The sequence below is a fragment of the Lepisma saccharinum genome, chromosome 1 (assembly GCF_977018435.1).
Source record: "Lepisma saccharinum chromosome 1, izLepSacc3.1, whole genome shotgun sequence".
In the NCBI taxonomy this organism is placed as follows: domain Eukaryota; kingdom Metazoa; phylum Arthropoda; class Insecta; order Zygentoma; family Lepismatidae; genus Lepisma; species Lepisma saccharinum.
This window is the reverse complement of record NC_139229.1, coordinates 141,502,612-141,523,867: the sequence shown is the minus strand read 5'-3', so window position 1 is coordinate 141,523,867 and position 21,256 is coordinate 141,502,612. Positions and strand designations below refer to the sequence as shown.

Here is a 21,256-nt window from a genome sequence, read left to right as displayed (position 1 = left end):
ATCTCCAGGCCTTGTGTCCGAGCAAAGAGAATCGCTCGACCATTTGGTCGCGGGTAGCGAAGCTACAAACACACCGGGGAAAATTCTACTGCAGTTAAGTATTGTAACTAAACTATGAATTAATAAATTACCTAATCCGCGTTAGTCTACTGTTTGGTCATTAGGGCTAATAATAACCTACTTAAAATGGGGGGTTATTTATTTAAATTAAACTTCCATAGCTTTTTTTCTATGGCCGATATTGTTCCATATTGGAAAGTAAAATTAAGATCGTCCTATAACTATTCAACATATACAGGGGGAACACACAATTTACATGCCAAGTCAAGGTTATTTATCTAAATGTTATTCATATTAGAATTCTTGTTATTAGTAGTTGCTTGTTACTGCTCTGATTGTAATAAACTTGAAATTGAAAAGAAATATTTGCTTGTAATTTATAATTATTTACTGATGTCTATCGCTCTCACTACTAAGATACGTAGTATTATGGTTTTAGGATATTGGGGTCCAGTTCGTCTCTTCCCTGCGTGGTAAGATTTTCGCACGTAACTTGCTTCCCACGATCCACATAGAGGCAAATTACGTGGTGGGGGGGGGTCATATTTCTTGGGGGATATATGACAGACATTTTTATGCGGCAAAAGTTATGAACATATGAACTGAAAGCCATAATAAGCAACGTGATGGAGTCTGTGGATGTCGACATGCTGACCCGAACGTGGGAAAAAAAACGATCGTCTTGACATCCTCCGCGCGACAAAAGGAACACACACAAGTGTAGCTACTGATACAGGACATGAAACTTTTTGATTGATTGGCTTTATTTTACTTCGCTGTTTGTGCCACTTTTGGCTAATTTGCGAAGATGGGGATAAGTGATGATATGATGAAATTGATGAATTTACATTAACAAACATCCATGCCCAGGCCAGGATTCGAACCCGAGACCCCTGGCGCCGTAGCGCGATGTGCTAACCACTCCGCCATGGGGGCCGGCTAAACTTTTAGAGTTTATCTGTCTATCATTGCCACCAGTATATTTGTATCTTCATTAGATTCTGATTCATTAATAATTTAAATATGGCAGACACTTTGTGTACACCCTGTATAGTAAAGATCTAAGCACCCACACATTTTCATCTTTGCTATCGTTATTCTATGAGCTCAATTGACACACAGACTTGCTTAAAATGGTATTTGTTCCTTATAGCTTCAACATTTTTCATAATAATAATTACGCATTTTAAATTTCCTTACTCGTACAAAAAGAAACCAGAGTGGGAAACAAAGAGAAATATTTATTTACAGAAAATATTGCTGTAAATATCTACACGTGCTTTCTTCTGACTAGCTTGAAGTACATGTGTTGTTTTGGGTTGTTGGTCCATTGCTTCGGGTTGAATTCAACAACATCAGGAGTACTCTCGCACGGTTGAATCTCAAAATTACGAACCGTGTAGAAAATTCCTGTTTTGGCCTCTGTTTGGGCAAACTTCATCCCTAAAATGGAAAAGAAATCCATGGTTATTCGATTAAATTATGCTGTAAGTCATTTAATCACAAAATATATGTTCCAAAGAACCTGTAATATATATTTTAGTGCAACTAAATAACCCTTTCGTTACACATGCTTCATTTGCTCTCAGGTAGTACTTAGTTCTGTCCTGAATCCAAAATGAAACTTCAGCTTTCTTACTTCAGGATCGTGCGGGAGCGGCCTTGTTATCACACCTGGAATGACGTTCCTCCTGTCCTGAACGGAACGAAGTCGAAACCTTTGGTTGCGTCCACCAAACTTTTGGGGTGGGGTAGGATTTTTTTATTTGCTTTTTTTTGTGCATTTTAGAGAAGTTGAATTTCGTTAACATGTAATAATCACTTCGTATACTGCTAATATACTGCTAAGGAATGAGTCACAAGTATTATTTAGGGGGACAGTGGGGAGATTAAGCATTATTTTGGGGTGGAGATCTCTATGAAACTCTTGACTATCAATATTAAGTCCTAGATTAGCACGTGAATTCTACTGGGGGGATTGAGCATTAAATTTGAGGGTGGACTCTAGAGGGGGGAATATCCAGATATTGGATATCAATGCTAAGTCTCAGATTGACACAGACTTTCTATAGTAAGGGGATAGGACTTCAAAGTTGGTGCGGGAGGGGGGGGGTACTTAGCGCTTTAGAATAACATTCGTATGATAATCATTATATAGGCTGTCATTTTTCTATACCATTTGGAAGTCGTATGGTATCAAGTGGATTTTACCCTGCATTATTCGCTAAGCGGGTTGGCTGTGGGTGTCATAACCATCCGCCTTTGGGGCCTCCTCGATGGTGCAGTGGTAGCGCCGTCGCCTTGTAATCAAGGTGTCCTGGGTTCGATACCCGGTGGAGGCACACATAGTGGCATAGTGGTTTGGATCCCACTTTAAACTGTAGGTCCAGGCCAGATTAGCTTATCTGTGCATAAAGTGGACTTAAAACACCAACTCGACTCAAATCATCCGCCTCTCTTCATTCTCTCCTAAAACAAACATCGGATACATGAAAAAGTAGGGAAGTAAAATATAGCACCGACTACTAAACAAGAAGTCCACGGGTAACTATTCCTATTCGTTATTTTACGTCGCTTCTCTTTCACTTTAAAATAATGAGGAATAGTGGCTAGACACAGCATTATCTACGCGGGAGGGCAATGGGTCGGCACAAGCACAGAGTGTGTGGGAAAAGTGGGCGCTGAAGGAGCAAAAATAGAAAAAATTGAAAGGAGTAAAGGCCGCAACCTTTGTGGCAATATTGACTAGTATTAGCATTTTTGCCAGTTTCGAAATAAATACCAAAAAAAAATTTCTTGTGCGAATCGAAAGGCACTAGGAGCGCTAAGCAGTGAACTCTCCTAGAAATAGTGTTTTTTTGTTGTTGTTTTTTACCGATAGTAGATAATTTTCATTATTCATATTTTGTGAAAATATTATATACGAAAAAGTAATTAATAGTTTTTGATTGTCTTACCATTGTATCATTTTTCCACCCCATTTCTTAGTGATGCGCCCTTTTCATTTTGGGTGCCCAGTGAAAGTATTGACGCCAAATTAAATTAAATTAATATTCTTTTCAGTTTGCAAAGTAATACAAAACACAAATTTTCCTGCTCGCTTCGCTCCCAATTATCCATCTTTTACGTCTTCGTGGGATGATTATGAAGGATTATTATTATTACTATTTGATTTGATTTTTGTTATTTAGCGTCGCTTTTCTGGCACTTTTGGCTGATAGCGACGATGAGAATGAGTGATGATATGATGAAAATGATGAAGGGACACTTCACAAAGAACACCCATGTTCGGCCATGGATTCGGACTCGGGATCCCTGGCGTTTTAGCGCGCTGTGCTAACAAGTCCGCCGCGAAGGTCGGCTGCTGCATTACAAGACATGAACTTCTTGATGTTCATTAATAACATCAATTTTAAAAATGTAATCTTTGGTGTTTGTATACTACTATGTGAGGGTTGTTTGAATATTTAACTCAATTTTGAGTAGATGATGCCGCAGTTCATTAGGTGAATAGATCACTTTCCTAACTGCTCTAAAAGTGCTTCTTCAACAGGAATACTTGTGCTCGTACAATTCGAGCGTCGCAATGACAAAATTACACAAATTTTGCTTCGAATTTATCCCCCATTCAGCCCATTCACAGGACTTGACCCTTGCGACTTCTTCCTGTATGTGCATCATTTTAACAATGTCGTTCTATTACAGATACTACTGTATTGTCTATTCCATGGACTGTAATAATTTTACCAAATGTACTTCATAGTAACGCATTGTAAGTAACCCGATAAAACAGAAAAATAATGTAACTTGTAGCAGGAAGTGAATTTTGCACTTGACCTGAGATACAATCCAGAAAATTTTGACTTTGAAATACTCTAAGCATAGGAGGAGAATTTGTTGCAGTAGGTACGAAATTATGTTTTCACTGTATACGGCTCTGTGTATGAAACAATAATTGAATCTGTCACAGTTTAGGAAAAGTGGGGAGTTGATGGTGCTGCAGCTCCTGAAATTTTTAGAAAGCAACTTTCAAAACGAAGGTAAGAAATGATATTACGAATTGTTTTTTATTCTATACCGTCTGCCAAAACGCAATTATGTAAGTAATATATACAACTTTACAATTCCAGTAGCCTCCGAAAAAATATCCTGCGTACGGCAGTGGCGTGCTCAGTTAGATTTTTCTATATTATCATTAAGCTGCGGGCTATCTAACGTTTATTCCCCGACCAAAACACTGTCCATACATAATTAATTTTCTGACATCTAACCAATCAATGTGCTAGCTTTCTGCGTGTCGAAAATTTATATTTATTTTAAATTTGAAACTGTGGACCACTTGACAGACTATTGCATTCAAATTAAAATAAGTTATCAAAATATTTTTGGGAAGATTATGATGAACGAATTGGGGGGGGGACTGCGTCCAGGGTCTTGGTGGGGGATAGGCACCCCTGTGTTCGACTGTTTATTTCAGATATATCCTTGGCACGCAACATATCTGTTCTGGGGTGATGGGGGCTATAGGTCCAATTTTGCCCAAAGGAATTTTTGTCCATGTTCTGGGTCATTGAAGTGGCCTGCATAACTGGTGTATTGGATATATGTTAAGTCTCATCTCTAAACAACATAACCTAACCTAATATAGCCTAATATTTCTTCCTACCCCTGTAAAACCAAGTTTTTGGGCATGTAACATTTTCCTCGCCAATGACAGAGTTATGATTGAGAGAAAATCAGTGAAGAATCTGCTAATCATGACTTTTTGTATGCATATAAATAGTCCATATTACATGAAGTTTCATAATGTATACTATGCTGTGTGTAGCAGCTTAGTAAATAAGTCCGTAGTGTTATGACATGCGTCTTTTCTTCATATGGCCCTCTCTCCCTGTCACTTTCTTACCCTCGTTCTATCTTGCTCTACTCTAAATGAATCTGAAAATTTTATTTTCGTCCTGGGTATTTGACTGGCAGGAGGTCAAGCTCGGTGGGGGATCGATCCCTATATGTATTATTATTTATTGTCAGTACAGGGTGGTTAATATGAATATTTAGAGCTATTTTGCTCTTGGGAGTTCTTTAGCGACCCTAGATTTAGGTTTGTCTACAACAACTCCCCACTCTGAAATATCGGATTAAGAGCTACAAGTTGTTAAAATGACAAATCTGTTTGGTATGAATCAACACCCACTGACACAAAGAATTTCTGCTTACGGCGTGAAACCATATGATAAGTACATGCGCACCACTTTATCCAGGAAATATTAAAATGTAGCAGTTTGAAGACTGATTGGTTCACATGATACTCTGTCACGGGACGTTGGTAGAAAGAAGGGTTGAAATGAGTCTCATAATCTGCAACTATGACTTGGAAGGTCAAAAATTTGAGTCTGCGTTCCGGTTTCCAGTTCCGGCGCGAGCAATTGTGAAAACAGTATTGTAAAAAAAAAACTTCAGTTTGGCAAGATTATTTCATGTTCTTACCCATGCACATACGTGGTCCTTCGCCGAAGGGAATGTAAGTGAACTTGGGTCTCGTCCTTTTCGCATCTTCGCTGAATCTCTCCGGATCAAACTTCTCAGGTTGAGGGTAGTATTGCGGATCGTGGTGTAGTCCAGACACAGATATAACTAGCATCATTCCCTCCTCCAAGGTCACCTTAGTGCCTGGAATAGTGTACCTCTTGGTGCAGAGTCTGTTCAAGAAAGGAATTGGCGTATGCTTCCTCAGTGTCTCTGGAAAGACAAAGAACATTTTAGATTCCTGTTCAGATTTATTGCACTGCTTATTTTATAAAAGGTCTCCAATAAAGCTGAGAGTGAGTGGTATGAATTGCCAGTGAAGGCAGAACTGACACTCCAAGGTAAGGACTGCATAAGAATGAGTTCAAAGACTAAAGATTAATCTAAGACTATGCTCGTCTCTGTTATGTGAAAATAAGTTGAATCATCTTTATATATTCAGCTGCCGTCTCGGTGGTCGATTGCGTTAAGTGGTCAACATTCGGTCCTGCCACTGAGGTTCAGGGATTCGATTCTCGGTATGGGTGTTCCTCGTGAGTGTCCTTTCACCAATTTCATCTATTCATCGCTCATCTTCATTGTTGCTATTAGCCAAAAGTGGCAGAAGAGTAACGTGAAATAACAAAAATACAAATTGAACTGAACTGAATGAAGGGCTCATAATTTATCACAGGTACGGAAAGTTCGTCTAGTAGCCGTGACATATGAGTTTGAAAAAAGGTTTGATATCCGTTGAAACTGAAGAATGTTACTTTGAAACAAATGTGTGGTTGCTGCAATATTATTTTGTTGAGATACAGGAAATGAAAAGAAGAAAAAAAGCTTCTGAGAGAGAAGTTAATTCAAAGTATTAGAAAAATTAAGAGCAGCATGATGTACAGTTAAGGGAATACTGCAACAGTACAATGGGAACATTTCAATAGTATAAAGCAAGATCTAAGCGTAAAATTCGTCCATGGTAATTTCATGCAAGGATGCAAAGAAGTTTGAGTTGACTTTCAAACATCAACTTTGTTCTTTATTCCACTTATTAGAAAATTTACAAGAGTTTTTCAACTTTATAACATTCAAAAAATTATTGCAATAAGTGTGGTGGAATTGAATTGCACAAAGTAAAAAGGTAAATTTACCAACGGTAGGCTACTTGTCTCTCAATTATTTCAACTTCTTGAGAACTTAGGTTACTCGAACCCAGTTCAATGTTTAGATATCTGTACTCTTGAAGTGATTGACACAATTAAATTTACTTAGTACATAAGTAGTACACGTACGTTTGAGTTCCAATCATTATTAAAGATAACAACAGGAAGCAGAGTCAAGAAAATGTAAAATTGAATTTAAATGAGTAAGATTAAAGTCACAGTTGAAACTTGGTTGACTTAACATACGAAATTACGTCAAAATAATATTGAGAACGACGTGGCAAAGAAACTGACCCATCTTACTAAATTGAGAAGGTACGCAGAAACACTTACCTAACACGATCTTTTCCAAGTACGTCATCTCCTGAAGTATTTCATAGTCGAACTTCCCATGGTGGCGCTCCAGGACATCATCTATCTCCTGCCTCAGTTTCTCTTGAACATCTGGGTTCTTAGCCAACTCGTAGCACACCATCTGAAGTGTGATGCTCGTCGTCTCAAATCCAGCCATGTGAATTGTTGCTACGATTCCTACAATGTCAGGATCTGTGATCGCTGCAATATATTACATGAGACAAATTAAAACCTTAAAAGACTGACAAAAATTAAAGGACAAACAGTATACAGCTCAAATTTACATGAGGTATCAACTGTTTTTTATAAGACAATCCTATGGCTGGAACACTGATCAAGTGAGCTTCAAAACGCCATTTTTGTCATTATAAAGATGGCGCCTCCTCTACATGTTTGCACCTGTGAAGAGGAGTGGTTTATTGACCTCTGTCAGCCTAAAACGTACAGAAAATTCTCGGCAAATGATAATTTCATATTTCTGTGCATGCTTACCATACCTGCAAGTTCATTTACTAATGAAGGAGAAATTGCAGGCAGATGGGTGAAAACACCTTCGTAGTGGCTCATAAGTGACTGCACATGGACACCAAAGACTTATTCTTCTTAAGGTATACAAGCACTCAAACTTGAACATATATGTAGATCAGCAATAGGTCTGTGCTAAAATGCAGCAAATTTGTGCAACCCTATTAGATAAGAAACAAAAACAAATTAAGGTTTCATTTCCTTGTACTTAATATTTAAATAAAACTTTGATGTAGTAGCAATATTCCGCAAGCTGTAATTGTATCCCTATATTTTGAGGCGCGTTTAAGTATTTCTGTAACAGACTGTTATCTCGATTTCAGCCTACCTTCAAGCCATATTTTGTTACACTCTATACATAGAAGTAGCACCAACTGAATATTATGTTATACATTTGAAGAGAGAAGTAACAGATGAGAGAGCACCCCAAACACACCTTTGTACACCGTTTCAAATTGCACATTGGCACGTACCTTTGTCTACTTTTAATTTCCTTGAACTTCTTCGCACGTACCTAAAATACCAAGTGAAAAGTTAAGCAATTATGTACTTACAGAACTGTGAATGGTTTCTTGTCGAGTCAATCAGTTCTGACTTCTTTTCAGAGTTAACCTCATTATTCGCCAATCCTTCTTTCTTTAGCTGAATCAGGACGTCGAGAAAGTCGTTCCTGGACATTTGGTTCTTCTCCCTATAGTCAATGTTTCCTTCCACCAGTTTCGTGAAGAAATCGTCGCACTCCTTCTCAATAAGAGGCAGATTCAACAATTTCAGCAAGCCAGGAAAGATTGAGTACCCCAGGAACCCCATGATGCGGCGAATGGAAGGTTCCAGAACCTTCCTGGAGATCCTTCGAAACTCGCATTTCGGGTTTTGCAAGCTTTTGGCCTCGACACCAAAAGCTGTACTCTGTATTACGTCGATGGAGAAGCACTCGTACATGTCCGTCATGTCGACTATCGCCGCTGAATCTTGAACGATCTCGCTCAATCCACTCTCGAGTCGCTTCCCTATCTCACACACGAAATGGTGCATTTTCTTGATCTTCCCTGAGGACACCAGAGGTGCTATTTTCTTATGGGTGAACTTCCATTTCTCGCCCCTCAGGTAGAAGATCGTTCTCGCTACAAGAGGGTCAAGTACCTCATCTATCATCATTGGAAGGTCTGTGAAGTGTTCAAAATCCTTCATGAGCACGTTCTTTAGAGTTTCAGGGTCCCTCAACATCAGCACGGGTTCCTGAAGTGCGTACAACCCCACCAAATCTTCCCCATCGTGCCTGAGGTGAATTTCCTTCAACAGTTGGCCTAAGGAGTGTCTTAAGGAAAAGAACTCCAGCAAGTTGCCAAAGAAAGGGCTCGGTTGTTCGAAGGCAATGCCCAACTTCTTCCAATAGTTGTAGTTCCGTGTGAACCAGTAGTAAGCGGACAGCAGAAGGCAAACACACAGAACAAACCAATCAAATACTGGTACACCAAGCAGGGCCATTTGTTTTACTTGTCCAGCCACCTGTAACGAAAGGAAAATACTAATTACTTATCTAGACTTTTCTGCCTGAGCAAAGACTTCTAAAATCTGAAAATTCAAAGTAATTTAGTCTTTCTAGAGTTAAGGTGAAACTCGAGTGACCTGTTGTGACTAGCACTTTTGATAAAGAAAGCATAAAAATTTTAGTTTATTTTCAAATGGACTGCATGATGCAAAAACTGGCTAATGAAGCTCAACTTACTGTTCAACAACTAAACATTCCTAACTAATGCGTTTTTTTACCAATGTTTAGTAAAAATATTGTATCCATGGGCATCGGGAAGGGAGGGTCGAATCGGTCCTCCACCCCCTCCCCTGGAAATTCTCATTCTTCAACTTACAAAATAGCAGAAAGCTTATTATTTTTATCGTTAATAACATAAATAAACTTCGGTTCGTTAGCATTCGAGCAGAATAGCAAGAGTAAAAACTACGTTAATTCGGAGAAATTGAGTGTAAAGTTCAGGTTATGATATGTTCTAGTTCTACCATTTAATCCTGAGTAAAAAAATAGTTCCACAGTTTTCAAAATTCCATAAAGTAGAGTATTATATGCGAGGTCAAACAACACAAACTATAACTAAAATATCTCCATAACTTTTAAAGCTTTTTCGTGATCTGGGTATGTAAAAGTTAATAACTATTTATTTGAGGAGGCCGCGGTGGCTCAGTCGGTGTCGACCTCCGTGGCGAAGTGGTTAGCAGAACGCGTTACAACGGCAAGGGTTCTGGGTTCGAGTCCCGGTTAAGGCATGGGTATTTGTGTTCGTCCAGTTGATAAGAAACAAAGAAAAATGTAAGAATTGAAAGTGACAAAAAGAGTGAATGGCGGGGGATACCTCCGTGTAGGGGGTATTTCCTTTATATAAAAAAAAAAGTCGGTAACGCGTCTGACTACCATGCTAAAGGTCCCGGGTTCGATCCCCGGCCGGTTCAAATCCGGGAACTTTTCTAAAGTTGGAAGCGGCCCCGGCGCCCACCCAGCGTCGAATAACATGGGTACCTGGGGGAAACCCTGGGGGGTAAAGGCGGTCAGGGGCGTGGTGCTGATCACATCACTTCCACTCACGACCGGATCAGTCTGCCTGCAGCTCGTGCAGGTATCAGTTCGTACCGAGCTCCGCTCTTCGCGTGAGAAGGCTTAGTGATCGAACTGTCCGAGTTAGCTAGGGCCGTATACGGTTTGCTAGTGTTGTGTTAGTTCTTTTTTTCCTTTGGAGTGCAAGCGAGGTTTTGACTACAATTACCGTGAGCCAGTGAAGATACGATGAAATAGTTCACGATGAATACACAAAGAGAAAACACCTTGAAATTTGTTTTCCGTGAGGTCAAAACGCGACCTACGTCATTGGATTTTCATCGATGGTTTCATGATGTCTACCAAGTGCCTACGAACCAAGTGCTCAGTTTTGAAATAGATTACTTTCGTAAGTGTTTGTACGTGAAATTTGCGACAAAAGTGGTAGGAGAAAGGTTACTAAATGATTTTGGTGCTGAGGTAATCTACAGTGACGTAGATGGTGATCATAAAGTTGAAGTAGAATGGGCCCACCAGCGGCATGTAATCGTCAGAATCCATGTAGTCCCAATTGAATTAAGTGCAGAAGTGATAAGTCGTATCATGAGGTCTTATGGGGAAGTGTTAAAAATTGAAGACGAGACATACTCTGCAGATCACATTTACCCTACTCGAACTGGACGTGTCTTGATTAAAATGATACTACGTAAACCCATACCCTCATATGTAACAATGAATGGAGACTCTTATTGGGTAACATACCCTGGGCAGGTGCGTACGTGCCTCGCGTGTTCGGGGGAGGATCATGTAGTTGCTCAGTGCCCTAAGCGTCGATCCTCAGGGAACCAGCCCCGCAGGGGTCCGGTTAATATACCCGCTGACAATGTACCGATGGTATATGAACCAACTGTGCTACCCGTACGGACTAAACCAAGAGATTCAGCTCCGTTAGTTGCAGAAGTCCCAGCGTCAGGAGATAGCAATGGAGGTAACACGGATAGCCCCAGAATCACCGACGAGGAGACAGGTACCAGACAGGAAGTTAGTGAGAAGAATGCACCAACAGGAAGGGAAGAGATGGAGCAGCCAACATTGACCACTTCAGAGGAGATGCATCACATACCCCCGCCCCCACCCCCAAGTGCTTTGTTCGCGGAGGCAGAATTCCCCGTAGTTACCTCTCCTAGGAAATCACGGTCAAGATCTGTATCAAGGTTACGGTCAGTGGCGGAAGAGTCCATGGTGCTACGTAGAAAGAAGAAGAAAAATAATGAATGCGTAAGTTCCACAATAGTTCATAACGAATTTAGAGTAGAACCTGGTACCCCAAAACAAGATGTTTCAAAGGGTAGTTTAACAAGTCATTCAGGAAATGTAATTAAAGAGAAACCTTCGACGAGTAACAAACTTACCCCAGATTTATTTAGTGGAAAGCATAGTTAATGCATTCTAGGCAGAAATTAGAGTTTAGTAATGTTGAAGAATGTAAGTAAGTTTAGTTTTCTTTTGTGGACAGTTCTAATCATGCAAACATTTACCTTAGCATCTATAAATTTGAATCAAATGCAAAGTAAGACCAAAATAATTGCTCTCAATGACTTTATCATTAAATCGTCTATTGATGTGGCCCTCTTACAAGAGGTAGCCATAGACGATTTTTCTGTACTGAACATGTTTAAAGTTTACAACAATTTTACTCCCTTTGCACAAGGGACTGCCATAGCATGTAGGCGACACTTGGATTTACGTAATGTAGTGCCCCATCCCACGGGCAGACAAATAAGTGCCAAATTAGGCTCAGTGTTTCTCTGTAATGTGTATGCTCCGTCAGGAAGCCAAAACAGACGGGAAAGAGAAGATTTTTTTTCAACAGTTGTAGGGCCCGAGTTGACATCCCACACACTAGACACTATACTAGTGGGAGATTTTAACTGCGTAATTCGTTCACAAGATCAAAATCCAGGATACAACTTCTCACGTGCGCTCTATGAATTAACGCAGGGGTTACAACTGCGTGACGCTTGCATACACACCAATGGCGAAAGTCAAGGTTACACACATATCACCTCCAATAGTGCGTCAAGGATCGATAGGTTTTATGTCGCACCAAGATTTCAGGAATATATCATTAGTGTTCAAAATTTTCCAGTATGCTTTAGTGATCATAGTGTCCCAATTCTCAAAATAAATTTAGATTTGATCAAACCCCGACAAGGTAGCGGATACTGGCTTTTAAATAGCACATTATTACGCAATGGTAGTTATGTCCAGCTAATCAGGGAAACGTGGAACGAACTCAAGGCCTCTCGGCCAGTGCACAAGACCCTAATCGAGTGGTGGGAAACTCGAGTTAAGCCTAAATTTCGTCAGGTCAGTAAATTTTTCAGTGCAGAGGTTAGTAGAGATCAAAGAAACAAATATAATTTTTTGTATGCAGTCTTGAATGATCTCCATCGTTTAGCATTGCAAGGTAATTTTGATCGTCCTTATGCAAATGAAATAAAAGCGCAATTACTTGCTATACATAGGATGCTATACATAGGAAACGAAAATCTGCAGCAATAATAAAGAGCAAGATTCTTCCTATAGACCCAGACGAGCAAGCCACACTAAGTCACATTCTTCAAGAACATAAACACGCCAGGAGTCACGTTATTCATAAATTAACTTTAGATTCCGGTGAAGTTGTCACCAGCCCTCATAGTATACACGACAGGTTTTTGCAATACTATAAAAATCTTCTTGGTCAAGCCTTTAATCCAACAGAAACGCAATGCAATTTTTTGAACTACCTCCCTGCGTCACTGACAGAAAATGAAAGAACTGAGCTCACACAACCGTTTAGTAAAAAGGAGGTTCATGATGCAGTATTCAAAGCTCCGAGGAATAAAACTACAGCCGAAGATGGATTACCATCAGAATTCTATCAATGTTTCTGGGATCTAATAGGAGACGTATTAACGGAATGGGTCAACGAAGTGTTGACAACAGGGACCATAGGGAAGACCAGTAGCACGGGAGTTATAGTGTTAGTTCCCAAAAAGGCAAATCCAAAGTTCGTCACAGATTTTAGGCCAATTTCCATATTGAGCAGTGACATCAAACTTATAAGTAGGTGCATAAATCAGCGTTTAAAAAAATATATGGTTAAACTTATTGGCAATTTACAGTTCGCTTGTAATACGTCCCAAAGTATACATCACTTGTTCCAAACGATAAGAGACGTAATTATTACCAAACAAAATAAGAATGCATCAGAGGCAATTCTATCTTTAGATTTTTTTCAAGCATATGACAGAGTGAGCCACGAATATCTGTACAAAGTCTTAGAAGCATATGGCTTCGGAGACACTTTTCTTAATTGGATAAAAACATTATATAATCATATGCTGCTAAAACTCAAAATAAATGGTTTCTTGACAACACGTTTTAAAATGCGACGAGGTGTACTACAAGGTAGTCCCTTGAGTAGCACATTGTACGTCCTCACAATAGCCCCCTTTTTGTTTAGTATCCAGCATCATTTACAGGGCATTTCTATGGCTTCCACCACAATACAAGTTGGCAGTTTCATGGACGACGTCACGATTTTTCTCAAGGATGAAAGAGATCTGTACAGTGTTAAAAGCCAAATACATACTTTTGAGCTCACATCAGGAGCAAAACTAAACAATCGAAAGTCATTCCTAATGCCCCTTGGCAAGGAGAATCCTTTCACAAACAATACGGAGATCCCTGTAGACAAGAAAATAAAAGTTTTAGGTATAAACTTCTATGCAAATATCGATGAAACGATCGAAGCCAATAGTAATCTCACGTGCGAGAGGGCAATCTACGTCCTCAGAGTGAACAAGATGCGCTCTCTGAGTTTAAAAACACGAGTAAGATTTATCAACGTTTTTGCTCTCTCTAAACTTTGGTATGTAGCAAAAATCCTGCCCTTCAAAACACAGCACTTAGCCAAGGTCAACAAAGCTGTTGGCTGCTTTTTGTGGCACGATACAATTTTCCGGGTGGCAATGAATGAGGTCACGTTATCAGAGAAGACAGGTGGTTTGGCACTAATACACGTGAACACACAGGCAAGAGCATTGTTTGTACAGACTGGCCTTAAAACAGCTTTCTCACTGCACGAGTCAACGACCCAAGCATGTATACAGACGATAATACAGGACATTCCATTAGAAGCTCCCATCGATATCCAAAGTATCCCCAAAAGATTTTCGTTTTATAAGGACATCGCTTTACAGGTATGCTACCAGTTATTACGACATGAGACAATTACACCATCTGTTAAAAAGTTATATAGTGAAATCAATAGTTTCAAGCACACAGTACCACGAATAGTCAGGGATTTCAATACACATAATTGACCACAAATATGGGAAAATGTCTCCGCCAAACACCTTTCAACAGCTGCCCAATCAATATGGTACAAAGTGGTTCATCGTGTTATAGTGACAAGAGATAGGACATACCAATATGGAATCAGTGACTCTCCTAACTGTATATCATGCAACGTGCCTGACTCTTTAGCCCACAGGATAACCAAGTGTCGCAACTCCTCCACGGCGTGGAACAAATTGCGAACAATGCTCAGTCGTATATGCCGCACCTCATTAACAAAGTTTACGAATACAGATATAGTTTTTCCTGCTTTCAATTTTTATCCACCAACAAAACAACGAGCAGTACAATGGTTGATAACAGAATACTTATTATATATATTTCACAATGACGAGAGCAGTTTTAAGAAACAATTCAGTATCTTCTTGCAAGAACAATATGAAAAAATTCCTCTCCAAGCAAGGAAGAAATTGTATGCAAATTTCTTATTAGTGCTTTATACTTAATTTAGGTCAAACAAAAATGTAAAGGTTAACCAGATAGAAATACGAATTGTAATAGCAGTACTACACTTATGTCAAAAACAATGTAATTCCATAACTTGTATATCAGAATGAGACAATAAAAAAAAAAAAGTGGTTAGCAGAACGCGTTACAACGCCAGGGGTTCTGGGTTCGAGTCCCGGTTAAGGCATGGGTATTTGTGTTCGTCCAGTTGATAAGAAACAAAGAAAAATGTAAGAATTGAAAGTGAGAAAAAGAGTGAATGGCGGGGGATACCTCCGTGTAGGGGGTATTTCCTTTATATTAAAAAAAAAAGTCGGTAACGCGTCTGACTACCATGCTAAAGGTCCCGGGTTCGATCCCCGGCCGGTTCAAATCCGGGAACTTTTCTAAAGTTGGAAGCGGCCTCGGCGCCCACCCAGCGTCGAATAACATGGGTACCTGGGGGAAACCCTGGGGGGTAAAGGCGGTCAGGGGCGTGGTGCTGATCACATCACTTCCACTCACGACCGGATCAAGAAAGTGTGGGGCGTTACCCCCGCATCCCCTATACGCCTTCATGGCGTGGTGCTAAGCACAGGTGTACACTTTACCTTTTTTTCACCTTTTGAGTACATTAGCTGTATGAAATGCAAATAAAAATGAAAAACACTTGAACTGGATATTTAGCCATCAGGTGGATCGAGTAGAAACGTCTCCCGAGGGATACAACAATAAAAATGTTGGAATAAAATTATTTTTTATTACTTTACAGTAGTTATTATTTGTACTAATAACCATAACCACGATAAAAATTATTCTTATTATTCCTATTCTTATTTCTACAATTCAAGTATTGTCAAGGGTCCTGACTAGGGATGGACAATATCGGAAATTTGATATCGCAATATATCATCAAGAAAATATCGTCACAGACGATACGATACTATTTTTTTCCGCATCGTGATATCAGCGATATATCATCTCCGCGATATATATCGCCAGATATCGTGACGATATATCGCTGCCACGATATCTATCGCTAAAATATCGTGACGATATATCGCTGACACGACATATATCGCCAAATATCGTGACGATATATCGCCGACACGATATATATATATCCAACTATCTTGACGATATATCGCCAAAATATCGTGACGATATATCGTCTAGTTGATATCGCCTGGACGATATTTTTTCAATATCGCGATATATTTCCTGGATGATATTTTTTCAATATCGCGATAGTGGTTATATCGCCTAACACTAGTCCTGACTACACTACAAAAATTTCTGCCGACCCCCATGCTTGTATAGCAGATACAATTAATTATTTTCGAGTAAAGTAACAAGTTACTTTCTAAAATGGATAAGTGCAACTCTGTTACTTTTTCCAGAAAACGAGTAATGGAAGTTAACAGTTATTTGAACGATAAATTTCTGTACTTTTCAACACTCGTCACATTTAATACCTCAACTGATTTCCAGAGCATTCGTTAAAGTATCTGTCTGCTGTGAAAATTAAAAAAAAAAAAAAAAATACATTGCTTATTTAATATTGGATTTTCGGGAGAGGTCCGGGCCGCTTGGACCCAACTAAATACGTCCTTACCCGCAAATAGGAAATCTGGATTATTTGTCCGCCATCTTGTATCGATTTGCTCTATTTTACTCAAATGCAGAATCAGATCAATCATCCAAGGTATCTAGTTGATATGCGAATTATTGCTTGAAATCTCTAAATTTGCTGCAGATGTCGCGGTCACAATAGAAGAGACCGGGGTTCGTTGTTACAAAATGAGGACATTTCTTTCTTTTGCTTAACGTTTTCTTTATTTTCACAATTTTTCGTCTTAAATGCAAGTGTATATATGTAGCTATTACCATGATTTTCTTATATTTGTTCAAGTTACAGCATAAGGACAGTATTTGCGAAAAGAGAAGTGTTTTTTCACAACATGCCCCGGTGTGCAGCTTGTTGTGATATGCCGGGGGCAAGTTGTGACAGTATCTAGCACTTCTGAATTGATTAGTATAGACAAATTGTGTATCATCACTGTGCAGTAAAAATAATTTCAATAGTTAGATGCATCATTAATTACACCGTTACAGTGGTCCAGATGCATGGAAAACCTGGTTAAAATTCATTTTTTGGTCTATGACCTCAGAATGCAGATTTTTTTCACATATTCTATTATTTTAGGAAAGGAACACAACATCGTTCTGAAGTGTCCATCTCAGACTGCTCTGTGGAGATGACTGGATTTTAGGAGTCGACGTTTACATTCATCATATTTTTTTCGCTCCCGAGAATTGGTCCAAGTATGATGTTACGGATAATACTTCTTCATATGCTTGTTTCCGCATCTTGAGCAGCCGAAATAATCGCTGGACAAGTATCTTGAGAATGGAAGGTGACATGGTGATAAAGCGAGAATTGCAGCTCAATTTTCTCTTTGGTTCCCATCTCAGTTTTCACCACATCTAGGCCCAGCCCATTGGATAGTGCCTATACGATATAGGCCTATAGGATAGTGCCTAAGCGCATATAACACTTTTCTGTGAGAGTCGTGGTTTTACTTTTTTAATTGAAGCCTGATCAGCCAGTAAAATTTGTCGTTGAAAGCCAAGGATTTTGTCAAATAGCAACTTTTCCAAGTTTCTTAAGGGGGCTTACATTCTTTGTGTATCTAAATCTGCACAAGGGGCCCTCTGCTTAATTGAAATTGTCAAGATGTCCATCCCAACCAAACTTAAGAAGAGTTATGATCGATCTCCTATTTTGAATTGCATTTTACGACTTTTTTTTAAAAAAGGAGAAAGAACGGGCAAAAACTACGTTTAGATCCTGAAACTAGAAACATTTTTCTAACATAAGATGGTTGAATCTTAACTTGAGCTTGTTCGAGTCGTATTGTAACTCAACGAGAAATATCGAAAAAGAAGACATCTTGAGTTCCGGCACATTAACAATTTAATACTTGATTAAAACCAGATGACAAAAGTATCTGCTCATAATTAAAGCTTAAAACTAACAAAAACAAAGTTTCAACCGCAATTGGCATCCGATAAATATTTATAAAGACGCAAAACTAACTACGTAGAAAAGTCCTTTCTGCAACAAACAAACGCCATAGCCGCACTTCAAGAGTTGCTAGCCAACTGAGGGCGACACTTATTGTGTAACATCAGGTAGTTTTCTATAGAATGAACCTTTTACTGTAGAATTATAAGGGTACCAAACCTACTTTCGCAATTTCAATTTTGGCCAGGTTTTGCAGTCACTTGGACCACTGTGCGTTAGGATGATGAAGTTGCCTCGCCATCAGATTTTCAAGTGATATCTCCAACACCATGTCAGGAAAATTATGGTGTACGAGTAGGTCTAATCTAATATAAAAATGTAATAATCGTTAACAACATAATAATACAATGAAATAATGAATTGTGAAATTCAAAATTCTTTATGTATCATCATCCAAGTCACAATTTTGACGGATATAAGCAGGTTTTCCCTCAGTACAAGCGTCACGTACCCACTCTTCACACTCAAGGCACTGGACCCACTTCTCTAGAGATTTAGAATTGGAAAATGGTTCCAAACACACAAGTCAAAAACAATCATCATCATTATCTGAACTTTGCTCATTTTCAGTACTTTTCCTCTTTTCACATAAATATATGTAATTTGACAGCTGTCACAACCAAACCCTTACTTTTGTCATAACTAGTACCATATGTACTTTTTCACTTCTAACCCTTGTCACAACCTACCCCTTACTTTTGTCACAACTACCCTATATGTACTTTTTCACTTCTAACCCTTCAATATCAACTTCAAGTTTAAATTTACTTGAATCAAAACATCTCACATACTGACTATAAATTATTAGATACTGCTATTTGAGACTGTATTGAAAACTGTAGAGAAGAAATAATATTTACCACAAAAATTAGATGAAAGACCCACAAAAAGAAAACACCCACCTAACTCTTCTCTAGGGAGTAGCACACAACTGGCAAACAATGGATAAGAAATCCGCTTGCCAATGAGCCTCCAGTGTCAACAACAAACGAATATCACTAATACAGGGTGTTCAAAAAGTTACGCAACCTTATGGGAAAACATTTCTTATTACATTTTTTACATTAATTGCTGGAAGTGACTGCAGTTTTGTTCTTCACACAAGTGGACACGACTAACCATGTTGTTGAAAACCCTTTTGAATGTTATCTGTGAGATGTTACCAACACAGCTACGAATATTGTCTTTCAATTCCGGAATACTGTGCGGATGAGTAATGTAGACGGAGTCCTTAAGATAACCCCCCAAGAAGAAGTCTGGAGGCGATAACCATATAATCTCATGAATAATTTCCAATCTCCAAAAGATTATTAAGATTTCTTGTTTCGTTATAGGTGCTGAATAACCAACATAAGGTTGCGTCACTATTTGAACACGCTTAGTTTCCACGGAAGAGTGCTTGTCATAACCAGCCCACGTCACAACCAATCCCGGTCTCCTCTATATTTCAAAATTTTTATTGTTGAGTTGTAAGGCAACTGATGACGCAATAATCTATGAATTACATATCATAAGCTTAAAGTATATAGCCCACATAGAGCTTTGAAAATGTCAAAATATATATATGTGCATATGTGAGTCGTTCTCAGGACATTTTGAGCTGCACATATACGTATTCTGTTCTACTACTCAAGATAGATTCATAAAACGTGATCCAGGACTCAGATTTCACCATGAAGGCTTCTCAATAGTGTTGTATTTTCCTTATGAAAATACACTAAAATATAATTTGCCAACCTCGCCTTTACATTTTCAGATTTAAACACATTATATTTATTATAATTTAATGAAAATTATATTAAATTTATGTTGGTCAACAGTAAAAAAAAACAGACCACTAGTAGTTATGAGTTTAATCTTATCTGGAGTAACTTAAAAAGAGTAACTGTAACTCACAAAACTTTTTCAGTAAATAAGTGTAACTGCAACTCGGTTACATTTAAAAAAATAACTTCCCAAAACCTTCTCTGTACCAAAACAGGAACCTTACCTACTACACCAAACACTTAAAATTAAACTGAACAATTCTGATGAGATTGTTGCCACTTTTATAATGTACGCACGTCCTGTGACGCAATATGTACTTGCGTGAGAACGTAAATAAGTCACAACCTTGCAAGAGGTAAAATTATCAATGCTATTCTAATTCTAATATCAATGTTTCAGTAGGAACTGGAAATTTTTTGAAGGTCAAGGTAATTCTTAAAGCTCATTAACACCACAAAGGGCGAACCACGAGATATTTTTTTTCGTATGAAATGAAAGAAAAATCAGCAAGGTTGTATCCTTATTCAAATTTAAGAAACTGCGTGATAGTTTTGTAAATATACTTTGATGCTAAGTTTATTTCATTGGCGTTTTTGTTCTGTTGGCTACCTTCCCGCTGTGATGTCTCGCGTAAATTGAGTCTTTTCCTCAAGGTTTAAAGTGCTCTGAATTATTATAAAGTAACCATAAAATATATGCTGCTCCATTACTTCCAAGCAACGTTGCAATATGAAGAGAAATTTCCCTCGGTGTAGGTAAACTATGGCAGAATTTTAGGTGAAAAGGGGCAAAAATCGCGAGAAATATCGAAAATACATATATTAACCTCAAGCTGAATGAGGTGTGAGATAAATTTTTCTTTCTCTTCATGTAATTTATACACCAAAAATAATTAAATATTTTAAATTTGGAACATAGGAAAATTAACATTTTTCATTATCGTATTAAGTTTTTAAATTATTGTAATGCTATCAATCCCTGATATTTATCCATTAAATAAGTCCTATTATTTCTGTGATTTATTGGAAATAATGGAAATAATTCTACCACTACTGCAAATAATAATAATTATAATAATTGGTGAAGTTTTGTGAATGCTATTTCAGTTTACGTTTTCTCTATAAAGTAATTAATGGTATAATAGACGATTCTAACATGTTATCAGCCGTAAAATTTAATGTTCCCGTTTTCAGAACACGTCCCAATCACAAAATCTCTCATTGGAAGAGAGCGAAAACGTGAGCTCTTTCTACCTCTCCTGTGTGGAGAGAATGCAACTCTTTCAAGTGTAAATAACACCATTGATATTTTTGCAATAAGGCTTTTACAAGTTTTAAAAAATCAACTGATACACTGCAATAAATCTATTGTAATAATGTTATGTAATTAGAGCACTATAATTGGGCTCGGTCTGTT

The 21,256-nt window shown here is 38.4% G+C and overlaps 2 protein-coding genes across 3 annotated transcripts in view; one reads left to right on the top strand and one right to left on the bottom strand.

The window, feature by feature from the left end:
• Positions 1-21,256, top strand: part of LOC145989211 (uncharacterized) — a 36,276-nt gene that overhangs the window by 4,308 nt on the left and 10,712 nt on the right. The gene's annotated exons all lie outside the window — the stretch shown is intronic.
• LOC145989194 (cytochrome P450 6k1-like) lies at positions 1,282-20,085 on the bottom strand. Of its 2 annotated transcripts, none has more exons than XM_083124506.1 (5): positions 20,064-20,085; positions 8,162-9,116; positions 7,062-7,283; positions 5,548-5,799; positions 1,282-1,503 (listed from the first exon to the last, which is right to left on the bottom strand). In XM_083124506.1, the coding sequence occupies exons 2-5, from the start codon at positions 9,093-9,095 to the stop codon at positions 1,331-1,333; spliced, it is 1,581 nt and encodes a 526-aa protein (XP_082980632.1). In that variant the 5' UTR covers positions 9,096-9,116; positions 20,064-20,085; the 3' UTR covers positions 1,282-1,330. The 2 variants fall into 2 exon arrangements, with proteins under 2 accessions (XP_082980632.1, XP_082980625.1); XM_083124499.1 differs by having other exon boundaries at positions 19,970-20,070.